The 23,156-nt window shown below is 48.7% G+C and overlaps 1 protein-coding gene across 14 annotated transcripts in view; it reads right to left on the reverse strand.

Moving 5' to 3' along the window:
• ACACA (acetyl-CoA carboxylase alpha) overlaps positions 1-23,156 on the reverse strand; it is a 131,256-nt gene that overhangs the window by 100,890 nt on the left and 7,210 nt on the right. For 4 of the 14 annotated variants that reach the window (XM_035561176.2, XM_035561171.2, XM_035561178.2 and 1 more), the window contains exons 3-9: positions 18,130-18,176; positions 16,939-17,191; positions 3,528-3,660; positions 2,751-2,889; positions 1,760-1,869; positions 1,236-1,317; positions 365-463 (exon numbers count right to left, since the gene is read on the reverse strand). In XM_035561176.2, coding sequence (XP_035417069.1) covers positions 365-463; positions 1,236-1,317; positions 1,760-1,869; positions 2,751-2,889; positions 3,528-3,660; positions 16,939-17,165 — 790 coding nt within the window. In that variant the 5' untranslated portion in view covers positions 17,166-17,191; positions 18,130-18,176. Of the gene's footprint in view, positions 1-364; positions 464-1,235; positions 1,318-1,759; positions 1,870-2,750; positions 2,890-3,527; positions 3,661-6,453; positions 6,801-16,938; positions 17,192-18,129; positions 18,177-21,401; positions 21,424-22,090; positions 22,171-23,156 lie in introns of those variants that run through there. The other 10 variants (XM_050714803.1, XM_035561170.2, XM_035561169.2 and 7 more) reach the window with 6 other exon arrangements.

The raw sequence follows: 23,156 nt of genomic DNA on the forward strand, positions 1-23,156 counted from the left end.
ATTCTGAGAAACAGGTTGTTATTTATCATCTTTGAAACTGCATAGAGCTTCCATGGAAGCAGAGTGTTGGCTGTGTGCTCAAGAATTACAAGCTATATGCTAAAAAAGTACAGATTGCAGAAACACCAGATACTACAGCAGTACTGTTAGACTAACAACACATTAAGGAACATGTAAATTTTGCCTGACGTATTTCTTTATGACATAGTGACTATGCCTAAAAGCCTTGGATGGCACAAATTTGAATCCCTAAACAGATGGAACACATCCAATAGACCTTTTTGTGCACAGATACTTATTAAAGATTAAGTGTGTTGAAGAAAAGATCAGAATAAACTTTATACACAGGTAAATTCCTTCTTACCACTGCCACTCCAAGGAAGAGTTGGGATGCCAGCAGTCTGAGCCACTATTGATGAAGCAATTTTATCTCCTAAAGCCCACATTGCTTGGCTTGGAGGACCTGTAAAGACCAAAAACAACATATGAAAGAGACACAGGAGTTATCAAACACTAGGGAAATGCCCACAGTTCTGATCTGGGTTCCATGTAAGAGCGATATACAACAGCTGTTAGCAGGACTGATGCATGCCACATCCCAACTGGTATAAACCAACATTTCTGAACTGAAACCAAGAGCATTAACTCTATCAGCCAGGAATCTAAAGGCAAACAGACTAGAGTACCTTTGACTAAGAAAAAGGTAATTGTAACCATAGCAATGCCACCACAGCCGTATCACAATAGCTTGTTAAGTGCCCATCATGTTAAGTAAGTCTTGGAACACCCAACCTGCAAGCACCACTACCTGCCCATGTGTTTCTCTTCAAGCTAGGCCTGCTCTCAAAGAGATGGCAGGTGCTAGTAGCTGGTACTAGGTGTGCACATCACGTGCTATTGGAATAATAATTCAGTGCCCTGATTTCACTAGAAATTTGGCTTGTGTGGGACTGTAGCTAATGATTGGTAACAGATTCAAACTGGAATCAAAACGCAGCTTTTAAATTCACTCTTCTTCAAAGGCTCAGAGTATTTCTGCAGTGATGGCTTTAAGTCATTGCAGATCTGCTAGAAGTCAGAACATGATACAACTGTCTCCCAAGCTAAAGGCTATGTTCAGACCATAACTTTTATTACATTAAGTCAATTTTTAGTTTTAAACACAGCATGTCCAAAACCTTATCCTATATTCAGATATGGAGATGACGCTTCTGGTCAGAAGTACATATCCTCACCCATGAAAGCAATCCCATTTTTGTGGAGAAGTTCTGGTAGTTTAGGGTTCTCGGAGGCATGGCCCCAGCCAGCCCATACAGCCTGCAGAAGAACATAACATAATTCACTCTTTGTTTTAGTAAACTAGCAAGTAAGCAGAAATACAAAGCATGCAGATACTTCCAAGTCTTTCTTTTCTCCACTGAACAGAGAAGATCATCCTAACATTCATAAGCCAGACAAGATTCCTGAGTATGTTTAGTTTAAAGGACCAGCATATTGCATCTTGCAGACGAGTCAAAGAAGGCAAAGTTGTTGAAGATGAACTAAGCTTAGGGAAGTGAAAGGGTGAAGGAAACCTTCTATCTCCCGCAGATATTCATACTGGGAATCTGACTGCTTTCTAATATTCTTGTCTTTTAGTGCTAGTATAGGGTTGTCATTTCCATTTCTTTGACCTATCTTTTTCACCAGATACAACTCATTATTTAAGAGAACATTCCTTAGTGTCATTTCATGATTTAAAAATTGTGACACTTCTCACCTGCACTGGAATCCGTTTAGCAATATCAAGAATGAGTTCCACATTTGCATAGTTGTTGTTGTTTGGTCCTCCTGGAACTGGGACATAGTGATCCGCCATTTTAATATACTCTGCAAACACAACAAAGGTTGCATTAGATTGCAAATCTAATTAATGGTACTTGGTCTAAAACTCCCTAAATCTACAGTATGAGCAAATTCTAAAATCTGTATCCACTTTTCTTTCTCACTGACTTTGGAAATTCATGACAGTGATCCAAGAGTATTTTCTACACAATAAAATACCTATAGCAAACATTAAACTTCCTGTCTTGAAAGCATTTTAAAATAAATCTATTCTAAAACTGCTCAAACATTCCTGTAAATCAGTTCAAGATTATCTCCCACTTTAAGGTTGTTTTTAATTCGTCATTCTGACAGTCAGAATCACATCCCAGAAGCATACTTCCTACCCTCCTTTCTAACTGGGGATCAAATCCTCCAGTCTCCTGTCTGGCATCAGACCACCGTCACTCCAGAACATCAGGCAGGGAAATTACTATTCACTGCTACGCTTAAAAAAAAAAAAAAAAAAAAGCCTTAAAAACACTTTAAAAGTTTTGATGTGTGCATAAGTGCATAACACTCAGGATCTACGGTAATTCAGGTAACTCCCAGAAACCTACAGGAAGCAGGTACTTGCTAAAGTATCTAAATGCTTATAGATTGTCAGCAAATATGTGAAATCAAACTTAAAAATATAAACCTAAAACCATGTTTAAGGTAAGTAAATTCCAGTCAGATCTGAATATGGTTTTGAATGAATAGGTAACGCAAGATTACCCGTCTGGTGCTTTGTATTCCTTCCAATTTCAAACGAACATGTATAATCTCCTCCCAGAAAAGTCTGTTATCTGACAGAATGGCATGTGATACAGAAGACATACACTCAACTTCTTGCACCCCTGTGGGCACACAGGCCTGTGTGGAGATGGTTGTGCACCTTCACTCACCTGCGTTTGCTTTCAGATCCTCAGGAGTCACCATGACAACAAATCTGATCGCCCGCTCATTTCGAAACATCTCATAGGACCAGCGTCGGATCGATCTCATGCATTTCACTGCTGCAATCCCATTATTGGCTATCAGGACCTAAGTATATCATATGCAGGGAAGAGATAGAGTCTAAATAACACAAAGCGCTAAGCAATAATAAATCTGGCTGTTTTCTCAGCAGAGTCTTTCATCCAATTTTTTGGTTCTTCAGTTTCCTCAGCCAGTTTTCAATTCACCAAAACCATTCAATGCCCCATCAAGCAAACCAGAAATCAGCTCCTGCTTGACCATAAAGATGTTAACGTATTGTTTTGTTTGGATTAAAGAGCAGGAGGACGCATGAGAACAGGCATAATGAGTTGCTAAAATTTTTAATACCTGAATGGAGAAGACCTCATCCATTAAATGACTATGTATTTTTAAATACATTTCTTAGTGTTTTGCCCAGTCAACATTTGTTATATGTCTATAAAATATATTCCTGTACCAGCAGAAGTGCTCTAGCTCACTCTTTTTTTTTCCCTGTCACACCAAATTAAAACAATGGGACGTCTACTTATCACATTTAAAATAAAACTGAAATGGAATAATTACAGGAAGAAATACAAGTTTCAAGTGCAGGAATATTAGTATTTTGATACATGCAATGTACAGCCTTCTATGTAGAGAAGTCACTGCTCAAGGGAAGGGAACAAGAATGCAATCTGCTGAAGTCAAAAAGGTCAGCAACTTACCTTCTCAATAACTTTATTCCCTCCAAAACGAGTAACAAATTCTGCTGGAGAAGCCACAGTGAAATCCCGCTGCACGTCAACTTTCTTCCTGTCCCGGCCTTGCTTTACAAGGTGTAAGCCAGACATGCTGGGCCTAAGGTAATGTGAGGGGGACAGAAAAAAGGAACTTGACAGTGCAGATGTTCATGAATGGAGCAGGATACGTCAATGATTTGTAAAGATCCCCTTGACCATATTCCCCTAGAATTATTCCCTGCTTCCAGCCCACCATGACCTGGCTCTGAGTTCTTACAAGGATGAATTTGTTTTGTAACGACCTTTCAGTTGTATCTCTGCAAATGCCAGGTTACCTGGAGAAATTCTGGTTACGCTGATCTACAAGCAGGTAGAAATGTGTTTGCTGTATACAGCTGCCCATCACAGAAGAGCTGTGTTAACTATGCTCCACCACTTTGCTTCCAAGTCCTCTGGGAAAGCTGACAAGCGACGACTTTTCTTGCTTTGGTAAAACAATGTACTAAATCGGACTCTATCAGGAAATCCTATTTGAGAACCACAGCAAATAACCCTCCAAGTGTAAATGAGAGGCTCTGCCATCTCTGTGACTGGTAACTTAAAATCATTTTCCAAGGATTTTCCACTACCCAATCTTTCATATCTTTATGATACGTTCTGGAGGACAAATTCATCATGTTACTGCTTAATATGACAAAGCCAGTTTTGTGTCCGATCAACTCTGTGCTCTGCCGCTCTTTTGGTGTGGAAATAGGAATGTCATGTCCCTTTCTTATGCTTCAGCTTCCTCAGGAAAAAAATGGATAAATCACCCTTTGCTTCTGCAACCATGGCAGGATTTGATTTGCTAAAGTTTACAAAGCTGAAATTGTGAGAGAAGACTTGACTCACAGTGGGCGTCTACTGTACCGCAGCACGACTGGGGCAGCAACAAGTTACTTCTCACTTTAAAGCCTCTGAGCTTTGCCTCTTCCGGCCCCCCTATCATTTACCAGCATTTTCTTCCTACATTTAGCGTGCTTTCAACAGACTCCTTCTCCACAAACACCCTGACAGAAAATCCCCCCCAGCTACCATGCTGGCCACAGAACCTTTCTGTAGGGAGCACAGGGGAGATATTTCAAGGATTGCTCGAGGCGCAGGGAAGGCCCAAGCTGCAGCCCCAGGGTGCAGCCATGCGAGCCAGCGGCTCTGTGCCCAGCGGCCCCATGGGCCCAGCTGCCTGCCCTGTGCCTGTGGAAGCCATCAGGGGCCTCTGACCTAATCAGCTGCTGAAGCGTTGATGCGTTGAGCAACCCCACTGGGAAACAGGACAAGACGGGGCAGAAAGCGGGCGGAATCACTGCGGGAGAGCACGAAGGGAAAGCAAACCCAAGGGCAAGCCCCAGAGGCCAAGCAGCCTGCGAGCCGCGAGGTTCGTGGCCGTGCTAAGGTTGGGGCTTGAGTGAGTCGCTGCTGCTGGAGGTGCTGGGTGGCAGCCCGGGAGGAGGCACAGCCCCCTCAGAAACAGGCCGTGTCCTACAGGTGCCATGGGGATCTACCTAGCTGGAGGGCAGACCCCCCTCAGCTCTTCTGCAGGAGCACAGTAACACCACAGGCCAGAACTCTGACTAAAAAAAAAATTGCTGATGAAAGAAATCCTGAACGAACCACAGCTATTATGCAGTTTGAACCCAGATTTTTCCTTTCAGCAGTCTTTCCCATAATTTTGGTACTAACACAGACAGAAGGGGAGAAATAAAAGGTAAGAGACAGGAGATCAATAGGATGATTCTAACACATGCTTAAAAATAAATAAAAAACATCCATCTCCCAGAGACATTGTAGGCCATACAAAGGGCTGTACCAGGTCAGACCAAAGAGCTGTCAGCTGATAGCCGGAGAATGGCATATGATCAAGTTCAGTGCGCGGAGGTACTTCCCCAGAAAACTTTCCCTTCTTCCAGCAAGCTGCACTTCAGAGATAAGCGGTGTCACTGCACTTTACACCGGCTGCTATCAGCAAGAGTTCACTAACCACGCTGTGCAAATCTCTGCCTGGGACTTTAAGGACAGAGGCCAACAGCCAAGAAAGAGAGTAAAAGTGTCGGTAAGGCTGAATTTCCATCAAATTTGTCTTTAAAGAAGACCAGAATCTATGGCATGGCAAGGAAGGAGCACAGCCCAAGGAATAAGTGATACAGGTTTATTCATTGCACATTTATTCAGAGCAGTCTCAAAAAAAAAAAAAGACAAAAAACTTGGGGTTCAGAATCTGTGAACATTTATGAATATGGACTAACTTGCCAAGTTCAAATTATTACACGAATAAAGATACTGCTACGGATAAACTTCTGATTTTATTGTCGTTTTGTCATCCAAAATAAAAATACAAACACTTGTTTATAAGCAAGTATAGTTCCGTTTAATTTGTGATGGGATGCATGCCAAGAATATTAAGTTTGTTCGCTAATAATCACAGGTGGCACATTATAACCAAACCAGGAAAGATTTTCTTCTTTTTGCAGGGTAAGGTGGGGGAGAAGTTGGGCAGTAATGAAAAAAGAAGACTGAGCTCTAAACAAAACAGAATAAATGGTGAGTTAGTAACAGTTACCCCTACTACTCACCAGGTCACAGCTGCAGTGTTTTACCACATAAGAACTTTCGAAACGCTCACCTATCCTTCTGCTTATAGAGGTTAGAAGTTGTGCAGAATCTCAAACTTTATGAACCCTGATTCCCCAACTACAACGCAGTTTAGCATCTTCCTACAGACTGCATGCACAAACACCTTACAGAAAATGGCGAGTGTTTCTGAGGGATAAAATTAACATGGAAAAATAGCAGTACAAATTCCAGTACAGTGCCCAGCTGCTTCCATCCAAGATGGGTGCTGCTATGGGGAGAGAATCATATCTGCAATTCTTACCTCTGCAGCATGTGATATCTCATTTCCTGACTCTGATCTGCGGACTCCTCCATGCTGTCTCAGTGAAGGAATTAACAGATTGCAAGCTTGCCAACGACTCCTCTAGTGTAACTGCTGCTGTTTTATACTCTTCAATATTGCAGCTCAAAACCCAGCAGGGCAAAGCTGCCGAGAGCCTCTGCCACTCACACGGTTCTCCTTGAAGCAGTGGCACTTCCCGGATTGCTCCAGACTGTTAACCTTTGTCCCCTGCCTTCTGCCACCCCTCTGCCACTCTTTCTTCCTGTGACGCAGCATGCACATTCAGAGGGTAGCAGCTCCCCTGCTCCGCGTTCAGAGAAAAGCAGCTGATCAGGAAAAGAGAAAACGATCTACAGGTTACGTAACCGGGCTCAGCACGCAGCCCCGCTGCCGCAGCACACGCTGTGAAGCAGCTTCCCAGAGCTGCAGCCAGCCCCGTCCACGCTCCCCACGCCGGAGGAGTCTCGTACGAGACCGCAGAGCTTCCCCGCGTGCCGGCAGAGCCCGCTGGCATCCACCGGAGCCCTGAGCTGCCCGGACCTGCAAGCACCTCCCGCGCTGTCGCAAAGGTAGCTGCTGAGGAGCGGCCACGGTGGGAAATCAGCCCGAAGAATTCAATCAAGGCACAGTATTTAAAATCAGATTGTCACAGTGGGTGGGGAAGGGATAAGGAAAGCATTTCCAGGATGGCAGAGGGGAAAGTCAGACACACAGTCTGCAGAGGCGCACAGAGCACGTCGGTGATCCGAACACGAGACAAAGAACACATGGACACCAGCCTGGAAGGAAGCTGGGAGGGCTTGGACAAGATACCCCTGTTTGTCGTGCCTCAGTTTCTCCACCCATAAAACAGAGACCAGTTCACTCTGAGCGCTATAAGATTAAACATCCTCACAAGCAAAGGTGCTGCAGCACCACCGGGTCCATAGCATCACGGGAGAGGAGGAATGTTTACTCAGTATCGAGCACACGCAGAAACAAACTGCAAATTTGGTGGGTGGGTGAAGGATGAGCAAGGGCAATGACTGCAGCTATAACACACTGGTGATCAAACCTGGATTGGCAGCAACTGGATTACATTTTTAAATATCACAGCATTCAGGTCTGTTCTAGTGCAGGGCCACACCCAGGGAGCTCAGCTCTTATTTGATGCACACGTATTCCAAGAGTCTGAGCAAATGCCATCCAACCATCCAGGATCACTCAAAAATAAAAAATAATAATAATAAAAAGAGGAGTGAGTGCCCAGAGGAAAAAGGCATGTTAATAAGACGACAGCATGCAATCCTGAGCCCTGAAGAGCAAGGTGAGGTCACTGCAGGAGATGGGGAACTAAGAATAGACAGCAGTATGAGCAATGACCGACAGCAAGCGCCACGTGTCTGATAAAGTGCAGGCAAACAATTCCGCACAGATCCAATTTCTTCAAGCATTGTCAGCAGAAGGGTGCAGCAGGACAGCGACACGCTGTGGCAGCGAAGGAAGTCAGAGTGGAAACAAACCTCAGACAGCAGATACAAGCGAGACTGGTCAAAGAACAGTTTGAACAACCAAAAACCCCCGGACCCAGGCAGACCACGGGTCCTGCCACTGCCAGGACAGGACTGGTATTTTCTTTGTGTCCCGTCAATGGGAAGCAACGAACTTACATTACAACAAAGAGACCACGTATTATAAAAGCCGTCTAATAGTATTGTGGATTAAAGCAGCAAGCAAAGTGATTGCACAGGCTGTGCTGTGGGAAAAGCGACGTTTCACAACAGGTTTGAGTAGTACCTGATCAAGACTGGCTTACTGTGCAGGTGACCCTACCTTGGGGCAAAAGCACAGCCCAGATGACTCGTGGGATCCCTTCCAGCTGCACACTTTACTCGTGCCCAGATAAAAAGAAGGGGCTGTGTTAAAACACAGGATATATCTGCCCGGTTACTAAATGCCTCTCTCACCCGTCAGCCTTTGTTCCCTCTTTGAGGAGCTGCTCAGGCAGCTATGAAGTACGTCAGAAATCTCTTGTTAAACTCAATGTAAAACAGGATCACGTCAGAAAAAGCAACTTGCCTCAGCACTCCCCAGCACTGGTTCCATCCTGACAGGCCTCCTGCGCACCACGCACGGATCCAGGCCCCCGCAGCGCAGCACGGCCTCGGCCACAGGCACACACCTTCCGCAGGGTGTCAGGCTCTCGCGGGGTGGCTGCCAGAAACTCACCGCCTCCCCAGTTCCAAACAAGCCACCACAGCGCTAGAGACTTAAATTTCAGACTCGGCTTGGTAAGATCTGTGTCGCTTTCTCTTCTGGACACCGCCAAATAGGACCAGCAAAGCCCAGCAGGCAGGCAGCGCCCTCGCCGGCCACGCACTGCACACAGAACACGGCACGCTCCATCATTTTCTAAGTAACATTCTTGCGTGATCTATGGTTCCAGTAAGTTTCCTGTTTCTGATCCTCACTCGAGAATAAAATTTACGGTCAGTGTCATTGAAATTTTATTTTTCAGTTTTTGTGAAAACCGTTTCCCCAATATCTGCCTGTGCTCCCAAAAAAGCCTGCCCACAGCTCCCAGCCCAAACGGTTTCTGACCACCGTAGCTGCAAGGAACCAAACCCTACAGCTCCACACAGCTTCACGTTAGAGAAACGGCTTCAGCAGTGGTTAAAAATATTCCTTTTGCCTTCTAGCAGCTGAATTCCCTGCTACGACACCAATGGACGCGATTTGCCGCAGCACCCCTACAGAAACACGCTACACGAGGCTGTGCCCTTCTGCACCAATACTTACCGACAAACACACGCTACAAAGCTCACTTCCTAACACAACACCATTCAGGACCAACCGGTAAATAACGCCGGGAAACCGTCCCCCTCTTTAGAGCCGAGGCCTGCTGTCAGACAAAAGGAGAGCCTGCGCGGCTCTCTCCTGCTCTCCTACAAAAACAGCGCTCGGTACGGACACATACCTGACGCACATCGCAGCTAGGAGCCCGCATTGATCCCAGCACTGGAACATGCCAAGTGCGCTCCGTGACGTAGCAGTTTATTCCACGGGCGGTGATGCATTAGCCGGCTCGTTTGAAAGGCAGCCTTAAGGAGACTGCAGCACACACACGCACATGCACACGCACACCGAGACGGGATTATTCCGTTTCTCCCCCTGATTAGGCCTGTAAAGGGTTTGGAGGGAGGGCAGCTCCTCTCGTCAGTGCAGGCTTTATGTTTTGTAAATATGCGCGTGCTGATGTGTGCATGCATCTGATCTGGGTGGCGGGACTTTAACACTCTCGAGGCATCCACGAGATCTGCTCTGCTTTTAGGGCTGCCTTTGCAACCTATTTCACAAAAAAGCCATGAGAACAAGCAAGCATACATGTAATCCAGCAAGCAATGCAGACTTGTGTGGCCAGAGTAAAGGGCTGGCTACGTCTTGGGCAACAGACACTGGGAGGCAGCAATCTGCACTTATTCAAAGCCATTTTCTCCTGCAGCCTTAAAGAGACAGAACTCGAATACAGACGTTGCCAGAAATCAGTGCTTCAACCTATAAATCAGAACACAGGGAGACTCATCGCAGCTCTGACACAAGGCTGAGCCCAAAGACTTCAGGAAATTAAATAAAGGACACAGCCCGAAACACGACAGCCCTCTCCCTGCTTCTTGGCTACGTAACTCCACGTTCACGCTAACGCAGATTTTGACCAGCAGTCAGGGCAGGTGCACAGCCTAAAGCAGTAACTGGTTCCAGCACGAGCTGCTGGGGTTCCTCTCCAACAGCCCCGTACCACAGCTGCAGCGGACGCAGGCATTAAAATGCCGACACTTCTCGGTCAGCTGTTTTTTTTCCCTAAATCACCTGCCCGGCGTTTATCCATTGTGCTGTACGGATTTTACACTGAACCGTACCACGGGGCGCACACGCCACATCACTGGTGTTCTCCGCCAGTTCTAAAGCAACACCTCGCCTGTTATCATGGGAGGGAACCCGACGGCCTAAAGCTTCCTGAGCTCCTTCGGATCACACGCTCTTACGTACCGCGATCCAAACCTCCCCACGCCTGAGGCCCTCCTACATCTGTGCCCCACTCCCTCCGACCGTTCCTTCCAGCGCATCCTGCGCTCGCCTTCAGGCAGTCTCGTGCTCAGCAAGCCTCCTGCATGCCCCGAGGCCCTTTCCTCTCCTTCAAATTCATCTTCCAGAACCCATTTCTTCACCACATCCTTCCTGCCTAGACCCTCGCGCCACATTCCCAGACCTCAAAAATACCCAGTACACACAAATATCTGTCCAAATAAACAGCCAAATTTAAATCAAATCAACATCCACAACCAGTACAGAAGTTAACACGCAGCGGGACAGTTCTGCAGCTGAGAAGTCCTTTCCAGTGTCCTTTGACAAAGTTCAAGCTTTGAACAGATCTGCTCCGCATGAAGGAGAGAGGAACAACAAGAACGAAGGGGCTGGGGGGTTGCGTCTCAGCACGTTGGGAGAGCATCCTGCACAGAAAGCAGGGTGCTGCCCGTGTCACCACACCGGCCACGTGCCAGGCCGTACGTCTGGTCTCACGGACGGGGTTACAGGACGGAGCACAGAGATGCCAGTCGTCACCTAGCCTGGAGATGCTCTGCGTTCTTGCCACTTCTGACAGGCATACAGACGAAGAGGCCTCTGAAGTGTATTTGTCAATAAATAGGGTAGCTTGCAGAGAAGAAAAAGTAATGCACAAGTTGCCAGCGACCAAAACGCATCCCAAGCTTCCTCTTTCACAGCAGATACAGAAGGAAATTCAAATTTTCTCTCCCGGTGGATAAAGTTCAGCTCAACGACACTTGGGGTAACAAAACGTAAATCCTGTGTTTTGGGGGGGGGCTCCTTGAAGACGCTCAGCCTTACTTGAACCTGCAGAAACAGGCAACAGCATCACTCTGCCCTGCCTGCTGAGCCCACGGCGACTGATCACAAGCAAAGGAAAAGGAAAAGGAGCAGCGTGCCACGGCAGCTTCACTAAGGGCCTTCCGGCCTGCGAGCCGCAAACCCACGGAGTCGCCCTACACAGAACCTCAGCAGCACCATGGCAACTGATGGCGGGGAGCAGAGCGGCAGGAGGAGACTCCAACGGCAGCTCCGGCCCCAGGGCTGGGAGTCCGCAGAAAACCTGGCACGGAAGGTGTCTGTTCAGAAGAGTCCTTCTCCATGCAGCCGGGCCAGTCTTGGAAGCGGCAGTGAAAGCGCCAGCCTCGCGGCCCCCACAGCACACGGGTACTTACGCACATTCGGACATAAAAACACAGCCGCACCGAGGGCCCTACAAGATCAGTGCTCTGTAAACTCCTAACCACAAACAGTTGGACTGGAGAGACACTTTCTTAACTCAAAACAAGTTCAAAAGGCTCCTTTATTTCCTTCAGTGCTCTGCAATTATTCTAAGCCTGGTCTCGAAGCTGGCACCCTCTCCCTGTGCCAGGCTAGGCGCACTCAGTGCGCTCCTCTCCAGCCCTAAATTGAGGCCTTCTTTCAAGATGATTTTAATAGGCGATTAGCTCTTCTTATGCATCTCAATAACTTACTGAGACTATTTACTGAGAAGTCCAAATAACGTAAGGCATTAAATCTCTGTGGGTGTACTACCAGAGGTATTAGCTGAGCTACTTCCAAAAATTTGGCTTTCAGTTGATGCAAGGGGATTGCCAGGTGACTTTGTACACCCGCTTTTGCTTATGAAACGAGACCCCTGCAGTACAAATACCGGGAGACATGCAGGATTTATTCTATTTTTAAAAAGAATTTGATACAGGATGCTATCTTTAAAAACAGGAATTAAATGTAGCAATAGGCAAAACCAATTTAAAACAAAATAAACAGACCCAAAGGATCTTCCAAGTGGCATTTACGGAGATGTTACTTAATCCACCACTGAAAGCTTCAGAAGGAACATAACGACTGTCTAACGGCTCACTGCACAGCACGCAAACGCTGTGTCCTGTCCAAACAGGACTACTGCCTTCAGTCGATGGGTATTTCTGAGCTCAAACACAACACAATTATGCCTGGAATCCAAAAGACAAAAATAAAAACAGTGTTGTTGAGTGTAATTATCTACAGGTGCAAAACGCAACGAAGAGTAAATGTTGCTAATGTAAACTATCTACAAGTACGTTCTTTCAGGAGGCTTCTTTTCCATGTTCAATGCTGTAACTGAGAGAGGAAGGAATTTACAGTTTTTATCACTGATACTCTTTAAATACAGCACAGCTACCAGAAAGACTCAGGACGTTTCGATCTGCAGTTACTCTCCCAGCCCGCAGTTCTCCTAACACGGCTGCAACACACGCTGATTTGCGGTTCGTTATCAGATCACGGCTTTCTCAATCCCGTACCGTAGCCATCAAGCAGCACAACCAAAGGTCTTACAGCTACGCAGGGGCACGGAAGCCGGTGTTGTACAGCCTGTCCCGGCAAGACTGGCTTTAGCAACAGCACAAACACTTGGCCGGATCAATAAGGGGCTAGATGGATCAGCACGGCACACGCACGCCCCGCATGCCCAAGCGAAGAAACACGGGCTGGCACCGACTGCCCAGAGCTGGGTCAGGAGGTATCGATTAGGCGTCACAGCCCCGGCAGATGATAAGGCTCTTGGCGACTCTTTCCAGCTCAGACAGGAGACCTGCAAAGTCTCAGGTGCTGAACAGACACCAAGCAGCCTGGTGAAACATGTGTGCTTCACGAGGAGTCGTCGTGATGTTGCGTTTTACGGGGGTCTAAGGGCAGGAGGAGCAGCACTGCCTGTTACTACAGCGCAGGAGGCTCCCAGCTGACCAGATCTGATGGGAGGCACGACCGCCCCGAGCCTCCATCCCAGCACCAAGCATCTTCCACAAAAGATTGTTCATTTGACCTGTATTTGAATGAGTTTCTTTGCTATAAAATGACAGATCGTGAAAGCTGATGAAGGAGAAAGAGCATTTCTCATTAGCAAAGTCATTCTGGTACTCACAGGGGTGAAAATCTGCCTGGGAGATCAAGATGAGAGCTGGGACAGCTGCTGCACAAAAGGTCCGGTCACTAGCACAGAATATTAGCGGATGGGTTAGAAGGTCTTACAGACAACCCCCACAAAGCAACAAAATGGAGATTAGAGGAGAAAGGAAGCGTTACTGCCTGAACTTCAGTGATCTGGAATATAAGAGGGGAAAACCAACTCAACAGGACGGCTGGCAAGCCTGCTTTCCAGCTCTCCTGTGCTGTAAGAAGAAATCTCTTCTCTTCAGCCATCAGAGCAACAGGTTTACTGCCTGACATGCTTTATGAAAAGGTAGGACAGCTTGGGTATGCTCACACAACCCTTTTTCAGCTAACTCAATCCTGTATTTTAAAGATAACGTTCCCTGAGAAGAACGCCTCTGCAGCAGCCGCTCACCTCGAATACAAGCTATGTCCGTGGTTAGCTAACCACAGTGTCCTGCGTGGAACTGTGAGCCTAACCAGCAAACAGGTTTTTTGGCAACCTCTTCAGAAAGACACGCTCCCTTGGACCCGCACCTTGTTTCACTAACGCTGCACTCAACTCCCCATGAGTTTGTCTTCACCAGTCCAGAAAGAGTCGCACCTTCGTGGTTTCCAAAAGGAAGCTATAAGTAAGAATTCTCACGTCCCATTAACTTGCTGTCACAGAGTGAATTCAGGCAATCTGTTTAGCTTGTCTTTGTCTCAGTTTGTCCGTGTGTAAACATTATTTGGAAATCATTTGATGAAAGGGACTGACTACCACCCTGGAAAACTCTTTCAATTCATCTGACTTTATCTTAGAAAAACAGCTCAGCGCTGTAACTTTGTTATTTGAGTTGGCATTTCTCTCCAAGTTAACTAAAAGTCAAGTACCCTTAAAAGAGAGTGCCAAAGTAAGCAGGTTACAACAGAGGTGCTCAAGGTTGCGCACCTATTGCATTAGGGCTCTCTGGGGCCAGGCAGTGTCCTCGAAGTTACACACAGACCCTGCTTGATTTTCTTGCTCTCCTATTATCTCTTTCCACACCAGTGGTTATGTCTTCATCCCGCTTCTGTTCCTAAAACGTATATAGTTACAGGAGCAGAGCTCTTCCAGCCTCAAAATTGCCTTCTGTGCTGCCAACAAGTGACAGTCACTGGAAGAGTAATCCCCTTTAAATTTGCTTTAAGGTTTTCTATCTGTTCTATTACCGCCAGCTGGCTGAACTCGTCCATCAGCTTGACCATAACAACTCCGCAAACTCCGGGCTGCTATCCTCTAGTTACGGGCTCTTTGCGCTGGGGCCATCTGTCTTCAGTCTGTCTCCCCGAAGAGGCAAGGATACCACCAACAAAAGGACAGATTAAAACTCCTTACTCTGCACAAGCAAGTAAGCCAGCAAAACAGGAGAACAAGCTGAAAGGATCGAGTGGTCATACAAACATCTGCCCGCACTACCCACGGACCCCTTAAAATCCCTGCTGCACGCTAACAGGAAAGGCGTTTTCTTATCCACGAAAGACACACGGAGAAAAACAGAGGAGAGGATTCCTTTATGTATCAGGGATATAGCCACTGGCTGTAAAGCCCAGGGAGCTGCAAGTCCTGGCATGATGCTAAACAGAAAAGGATTTCGTGTCATTCACAGAGGGCTACCGCTGGCCAGTAAAGGCAGAATTATATTTTGGAACCAACCATTTCTTCAAAAGCAACAAATTAATGTTAGCGAGGGACTGCTCAGAGAGACCTGTAGCGGGATTCAGACTGTCCTGTACATTCTGGGACAGGACAATACCTTTTAAAATGGCAGACAAAAAGAGCAAGTCAAGGGGATGCTTTTCTAGATTTGGTTCTGACCGCTGGGAGGAACTGTCGGGAGAACGCGAGGCTGAAAAGCACCAGAACAAACAATCACAAATCTATTTGTAAGCAGCTGGCAGGCAAAAAGGTAAGTTACATCCAACTGCAAGATGTCAGGGATAAATCTTCCCAAAGCAAAAACACGTTTCTTTCCCTTACATGCTGAAAAGACTTGCAAACAGGGGACTATCAATTGCTGCAGTAAATTTGGACATTGTCAGCTTTTGATACTGTCCAGGATTGTATTTTCATAAATAAAGCAAGTATACATGAAACAGCTGTAGTAGCTGGGTAGCTGGAAATTGGGATGATGATGAGCAACTGTTTTGTTGAACTGGAAGGATGCGAGAAGCACGGATTTGGTAAGGATTAATTCCAACAGCAATGCTGTTTAGTAGTTTCTCTTAAATGTATTAGTTACAAGGTTACCATAAAACTAGGAATGACTGCAGATGCTTTGGAATCAATAATTTAATTCTAAAGGAATTTACAGCCTGAAATGAATAGCTGCACTTCGGCACCGACACGTGCAGAACGTCACACCCAGCGCACGTTAACTTCATAGCCAGTGCGGTGACCGCTGCTCCCCATACACGACACCTTCCTGCTCTGCATAGCACGAAAAGGGCCTCAGGGACAATACCATGCCCAGGTCCGGGCACCACACCTGCCGGAATATAGGAAACAGATAAAGGGGACCTGGTATCTGCTGAGTCTTGCTTCATTCTGCCAAGAATCTGAGCTGTACGCACACTGAGAAGTACAAGATACCGAGCCTGTAACAGAAAATCTCGGTGGGTCCACCCCACTAATGGTATGCAAATCAGCACCACAGTAAAACAAAGGGGCCTCTTAACGAGGCAATGTTAACACCATGACCTCAAAAGACCAACTTCATAGATTATCAAAGCCACAAAGCATTAGGAGCAGGAGTGGAAGAGCCCTCCCTTCTCCCACGTGTGAGGCCAACACCTCCCCGAGCTGCAAGCAGCACCTCTTAGGGTATCAATCAAGAGTTACCACCTCTTACGTTACCAATCTTTTCTTTAAGTAGAAACAATTTCCTCTGTCCAAACCAAAAAACATTCATTCCAATCAACGTGGCATCACTGACACTACTCAGAGGTACTGTCAATTCTTTGGCTACACAGAAAGCACCAAATTCCATGCAAAGACAAAATAAGCAAACACTGTAAGTTGTTTGCTCTCAACAAAGGTGGCCTGTCCAGAAGCGAGAACTTCAAAGATCTCAGTCAACACATTTCAGTTTTCTGACAGCAGTGACAAGAGGCAGGCAGTATAAGGGAAGCCCACCATAACACTCAACAGCTGAGATTTCTGAAAGGTGCTTACAGAATTTAGGCACAGGTGTTTCATTAAAAGCAATGGAAAACAGAAGTTATTCTTGCAGATAAACACAGAAGTCATTCTGAAACAGTGCCAGAAGATCTCTTGGCACAGTAAAAACATCTGAAGCCAAACCCAGAACCTGGATATAAAGGTGAGAGTAACTAGTACTCACTTTGCAAGGAGTAGCTTTGGATTATCTTTGGAATGGATAGGGTAAAAGCACTGACAACTGGAAGCGAGTATTATTTTATCCATACCTCATATTTTATCCATACCTCATATGGCTTGCCAGGCCATCCTGAGCACTGGAGAGTCCTAGGTCTGAAAGGGAATCCGAGCAGACAGACACAGGCGACAAAGACCTCTCTTTCTCCTCTAGCAGGTCAAGTTTCACCAAGGAGCTTGTCTCATCTTCGGAGTTATCCTCTGACACAGAACCAATAATAAAGCGAGAGTGAGGGTTCATCTCCAGGGGTTTAGTGGGTTGGGAAGACTCTTCCATGGCTCCTCCAAATTGTGCTCTCAGCACTTCAAGTGGCAGAAGAACAGAAACAAAACCTGAGGTTAATGTCTGCTCTTGCAGAACAAAGACGACGACAAAGCAAAGCTCGCTTCCAGCTGGAAATGCAACGTTCAAACACCATGGCTGAACCTAGATGGGCGGCCAGGACCAAGACGAGTCACTTCTGTTACAACCGCTGCCTTCTCTGTTCGTACAAGGACTCGGGGATCCCAGCAGCTGGTCGTTCTGATCTGCCGCAAAACCTGCTAGCTCAAAACCTGCTAGCTCACACTGCCTGCTCGCAGCAGCTCAGGTGCTTTCCAGCCCACCTTCTGCCCTGATCCTATAAAAGCACCATAACCAACCAGTAAAATAGGATCCTTTCCTGCAAGGTTAGCAAGCGGAATCAGAGCAGCAATGGGTCTGACAAGCCGGAGGGAGGGGACAGGAGGATCCAGGTAAGGAATGATGGAGAAGGCAAACCTCCCCTTTCTGGCAGCGGCAAGCTGTCAGACTGGCTCAGCCATCTCCTGCAACATCACACGGACTTTAACCTCCCAGTCTCAGATCATCCATGTCAGGTAAGGGATAGCTCCTGCTTTATGGTAATATATTGAAACTTAGTGGCACGTTTTACACTTGTCAATATGAAAATATGAAAGTCCAGGTCTCCATTTACCATTAAAAATCATCACATAGAGAGAAGAATCTCTTAACGTGGTGAAGCTTGAGTATCACAAAACCAGTGCTGTTTCCACAATGAATGGATGTTTATTCTTTAGATAACATAAAAAAATATAACTGGAAAAAAAGGAACACGAGAGACAGAGAACAAAGGAATACTTTGGAGCACAAAGACAGGTGGGATGGTGAATTATCGTTTGATATGCTCTGCCCAACTTTGACACACTTATCTACACACAGCTGGAAATCAATTAAAAATTAGAAACGCTTGTGCACTAACCTCTTGTTATTCTTGCAATCTGGGCAGTTATCCACTTCCAAAATGAACTGGAAAACAAAAGAATTAACAAGTAAACATTACTGTTATGAAGAATACTCTGCATGTTTTTACTCGACTATATGAGACAGTGAACGCAGAACTGTTATGGGGTGGAAAAGGACCGCGCAGGTCAGACAGCCTGCTCCTGATCGCCGATCAGACCAGGAGCTGCACCCGCGATGCCCAGGTCAAGCCGGGGCACCTCCTGCCAGCCCATCGTTCTGGCAACTTCTGAGCACCGTGCTAGCGCACAGATGACACGGACACCTGATCATCCCACTTGTGGTTTAGCACCGTTTTTAAAAGAAATGCTGTTTTGTGCCAGTGCTACCTGCTTGATTCAAATTTCTTCCTCTGTCACCTCTGAGCTTCTGAACCTGCTGTCCAATTTCAGCTGAATTTGACGGTCAAGAGTAAATCCCGATGATAATTAGAAACCTCACGAGAAACCAGGGGCTAGAAAGCGCAGCTGACGCACCGTACTTTTACATGTTAAAAAACAGTATTTACCTGTGAAATAAACCGTAACAACCGTGACGCAGCAGCACGGACAAGACAGACGCGGAACCATGGCCTCAGGGCCCCAGTCTCTCAACAGGCACTCCACTACTGCTATTCACTGTCCCGCAGAAGGGCTGGTTTGGTACACTTCATGCCACCCCGAACCGAGGAGAAAGCCTCGCCAGCCCTGCTAACTCCAGCCACGCTACGGCGATGCAGCGCGGTACGTTTGGTACGTACAGGTCAGCCTTCATCCGGTACACGAGCAAAACCAGACCAGGTTATAACACAAACAGGACGTGATCACAGCCTTAATTAGAGCATGGACGAGGAATTTATAGGCACTGCAACCCTTAAACACCATGCTCTTTCTTTTCATCAGTAACTGAGAATTAAAAACAGATCCAACTGGCTCCTGCACTTTTACCGTGAACGTACTTGACTGAATTATTTAGATCAAACCCGGTGTTGACATCACTACTCCCACAAACTCCAGTTTCACTGGGGCCATAGGCAGTTCATTTTACAGGGAGATGCACTTAACCACCTCATGGCTGGGAAGCCACAAACACCCGTCCAATGAAGGTATTCAGATGGTGGATCTAGCTGCCCCTTTTCGAGGGCAGAGGAGGAAAAGACCGGGCAGCAGGACTGCAAAGCCTGCACCCCCACCCGTGAAGTGTAGAAACTAACCCCTACAAGAGGATTTCTTTACGCATTTATTCCCATTGCTCAGATAGCAAAGTTTAATCAAATTTTCTTTGTGCGTATAAACACAAAGACAACGTTTATGTGTATATTTATTCTGGCGTCAGATCACTCCTGGAGAATTTCATCCAGACGGATTTACTGTTGGCAAAACTATCAGTACTGAGGAACATGGGATACAGCCAAACGAACCCCGACCCTTTCTTAATTAAGACTTTTTCTTAATTGAAATACTTTTCTTATTTGAAATACTTATACTTCAGTAACTAAGCATCGAGGCTTTTGTTTCTCCTCCTCTAGGTAAAGGAAAAAGAGCAGCAGGAGCGCAGCGTTTCACACAAACGCTCCCTGAGAAAGCACCGAAGCAGCGCCAAGGCCCCGATCCCAGTGCCAGGCTCAGACGACTTGACTGAACCGCGTGTTTGTACAACTCCTTCCAAAAGCAGTCAGTTATCCACCGAGCCCCATTCAAGTGCATTTACCAGCGCACTGCTGACCCCGCGCAGCCCAGGCCCAAAGTCGGGAGCTCTGCTGACGCTCCGCGATCAGCTGGTAACAAACTGGCATCAAATCAGACGTAAGCTCGGCTTGTTCTCGGTGTGCTGAAATCCATTCTTCACATTTAATTTAATTTCAGCATTCTCTGGGGCCAAATAAAACGTATAATTTCTCACAGACCTCCTCGCGGAAGCCTTTTGCTTCCCATACTGCGAACAGAAGGCCGAAGCTGCATCAAACAACGGCCACAGGTTGGGAGGCGGCGCCTGAAATTCAGCTACCCACCACCACCACACCAGGCACCGCTAACCCGAGCACACGTCCCGTTGTTTTAATAGCGTTGAACGAGGCCCCGAAACCAAAATTGCCCGGCTCCTCGACTACATACACACCCTAGGCTGAGGTTTGCAGAGATACTGAAAAAGCCCTGTGAATTACGGAGGGATACGTCCTGAGAATTGCATCTCGCAGGGACAGAAGAACATGTAACGTCACGCACTCAGAGCTTGCTCAATTACATAAACACATGTTAAACCACGGTTTTATCTTTACAGAATCACAGCCACACTCCTCCCTCCCGAAGAAGCCAGCTCATATTGGCAGTCAGCAGGCGCACAGCATTTTCATACCTTAACGTCTGCGGAGCTGGGGGGTTATTTAAAACCCAAATCACGTTCTTTGTACGCCTTGTGCTACGAGCAACGAAAACTCTGCAATCCAAATTTAAGAAGTAACACATCTGCTCTTGCCTGAGGTAGAACAAAACTCAACTCACTTCTCCACAACGCTACTACCACACGAAATGTTTTCGGCTCGCCAATGAAACACGTGTGTGAGAACACCAGGCCTTAGAAGTTTTTACGGCAATTTCACTTCAAGATCATTCTTATTACTGCAAACCATACCTGGACGTGAAACTTAACGTAGGAGAGAAATTAAGTTTTAATTAAAATTAAGTGTAATCTTAAGTTTAATTAATTTTAATTTTGAGTTTATTTTTCTTTTCCAAACCACCCTGTTTCAAAGAGGAACTACACTACTGAAAAGAACTGCATTACTTTGTGAAAACTAGTTGTAGGTTCCTTCAGAAACACAGCATAGCACCTCTACAATAGTAATAAGCCATAGAAAAAGGAATTCTAAGAGAACTGCTTTTATTTAGAGGCCCACTACGCAAAACCCAGGGATCTGTATCGCTAACCAAGCAAACGATGGACACGTGCACTTCCACTGCCCTAGCGGAACGAACACAGGTAGTAGGCAACAAAGCGACCTTTTATTTTTACTTTGTTTTCGCCGTGTTTAACGTGTTTAATCTGTTTAGCGGCGTGACTACTCAGTCGCCTTTAGGAACACACAACGACTATGGCAGCGCTGGAAGCTGAGCCTCCGCACGCCCAGGGCGCAGAGAGCCCCTGGCACCGCGACGGGCACCGAGCACCCGGCTCGCCCCCAGAGCCGCCCGCCCGCGACCCTCCTGCCACGCTGCCACCCCTGCGGACGCCCCGAGCCCCAGCAGCCCGTACCTGCGGGCGGCCGCCGCTCCACCTGAAGCTGCCGCCTGGCTCCGAACCCAGCGTCGCTTCGCCTCCCGGCCTAAAATGCTCCCAGCGGCAGCAGCAGCTGCAGAACCCCGCTGAAGTTCTCCCGCTGCTCTCGCTGTCCGGCGAGGCGCTCCGCCAAGCGCTGCACGCACCCGCCCCTCGGCTGGGACCTCCTTGCCCGCTTTTAAATTATCGCACGGCGACAAACACACGCAGGGCCACGCACCCGACGGGCGCGCACGCTTCCCAGGCGTGCTGAGGCTTAAAAGCCCTCACCCGCCCTGCCCCGAAAGCACAAACCCGCACAAAGCAGGGCCTCCGCTGCCGGCAGCCCCCCCCCCCCGGCGCTGAGCCACCCGGGGCCGTGCCCGAGCCCGGCCGACCCTCAGGGGCCGGGCACCGGGGGAGCCTGGGCCGCTCCGGATCCGCTCCCGGCCCGCCCCGGCGGAGGGGCTCCGGCAGGGCTCCGGCAGGCCCGGGGGGGGGGGGGCTCCGTGCCGGGGGGGGGCTCCGTGCCGGGCCCGGGGGTGCTGCCCGCGGCCGGACGGGCCCCGCCGCCGCCCAGGGGCGCCGCCCGCCGAGCCCCGGCCCTGCCGCGGCCCCCGGCGCCGTTCAGCGGTGCGGGTGCCGGCGCTGCCGGCGGGGTCCCGGTGCCCGCCCGCCCCGCTCACCTCAGGGTGCCGACCCCAGCGGAGCCGCCGCGGGCCCCCGGCCTGGCGCTGGGCAGCGGCGCTGCTGGGGGCGCGGCGCCGAGCCCCCCCCCCGCCTCAAGCCCCGGCCAGGCCACGCCCCCCGGCCACGCCCCCTCCGCCCCCGGCCGCGCCCTCGACCACGCCCCGGGCCTCGCCCCGTCGGCGCGGTGGTGTGATGCGAGGGGTTACCTCGGGTCGAGCGCCTCTAAGCCCCCCTCCCCTCCCGCGCCGCTCTCATTGGTTCCCCGCGAGCGCGCAGCGGGGGGGGGGGGCGGGAGGGGGGGCGTGACCAATGAGAGCGGCGCGGGGCGCCGCGGGGCGGGGCTAACGAGGAGACGCCCATGGCCTGAGCGGCCGGCTGGGCGCGCCCACTGCTGGGACCGGGGTGGGGGGGGGGAGAACGGGGGCGGCCCGGAGCCAACCACTGCCGGCCGCGGGGGGCGCCGGTGCGGGCATGAGGGGCTGGGGTCTGTGAGGTGTTGGGGTGAGGCCCCTCGGCACCACGGCTGGAAGGCTGCTCAGGGGATAAACGCCTTCATTTGTGTCCCTGGAAGGCTGCTCAGGGGATAAACGCCTTTATTTGTGCCTCAGGACCCCCCGTTTTACACAAGGGGCCTCTCCCCAGTAAAAATTGTATTTGAAGGAGGCAGAGGAGGAGGCTGAAGCCTCGCCACACGCAGCGCTAAGCCCCAGCCCCGCCGAGGCGCCGTGCCCCAAACCACCCCAAGCCGCCCCTAACTCCACACACACAGCTTACAAAAGCAGGGATTGCGACAGGCGCTCGGTGCCCAGGGCTCTCGGCACCCCGATGATCATGCGAAAACCTGCAGGCCGCCCGCCCGCCCTGCCCGCCGCGGCCATCCAGTCAGCAAGCGCTGCCGGAGGAGGGATTGCTACACGGAATCGGGTGTAGCAACTCGCCCGGCCAAGGGCAGCCGGGGAAAAGAACGCAAGAAGACAGCAAACGAAATACATCAACAGTGAAGTGTGGATTGGGAAGGTGCTTTTGAACTGTAACGCTAATAGCAGCCCTCGGCGTTGAGGG

The sequence above is a fragment of the Cygnus atratus genome, chromosome 20 (genome assembly GCF_013377495.2).
Source record: "Cygnus atratus isolate AKBS03 ecotype Queensland, Australia chromosome 20, CAtr_DNAZoo_HiC_assembly, whole genome shotgun sequence".
Lineage (NCBI taxonomy): Eukaryota > Metazoa > Chordata > Aves > Anseriformes > Anatidae > Cygnus > Cygnus atratus.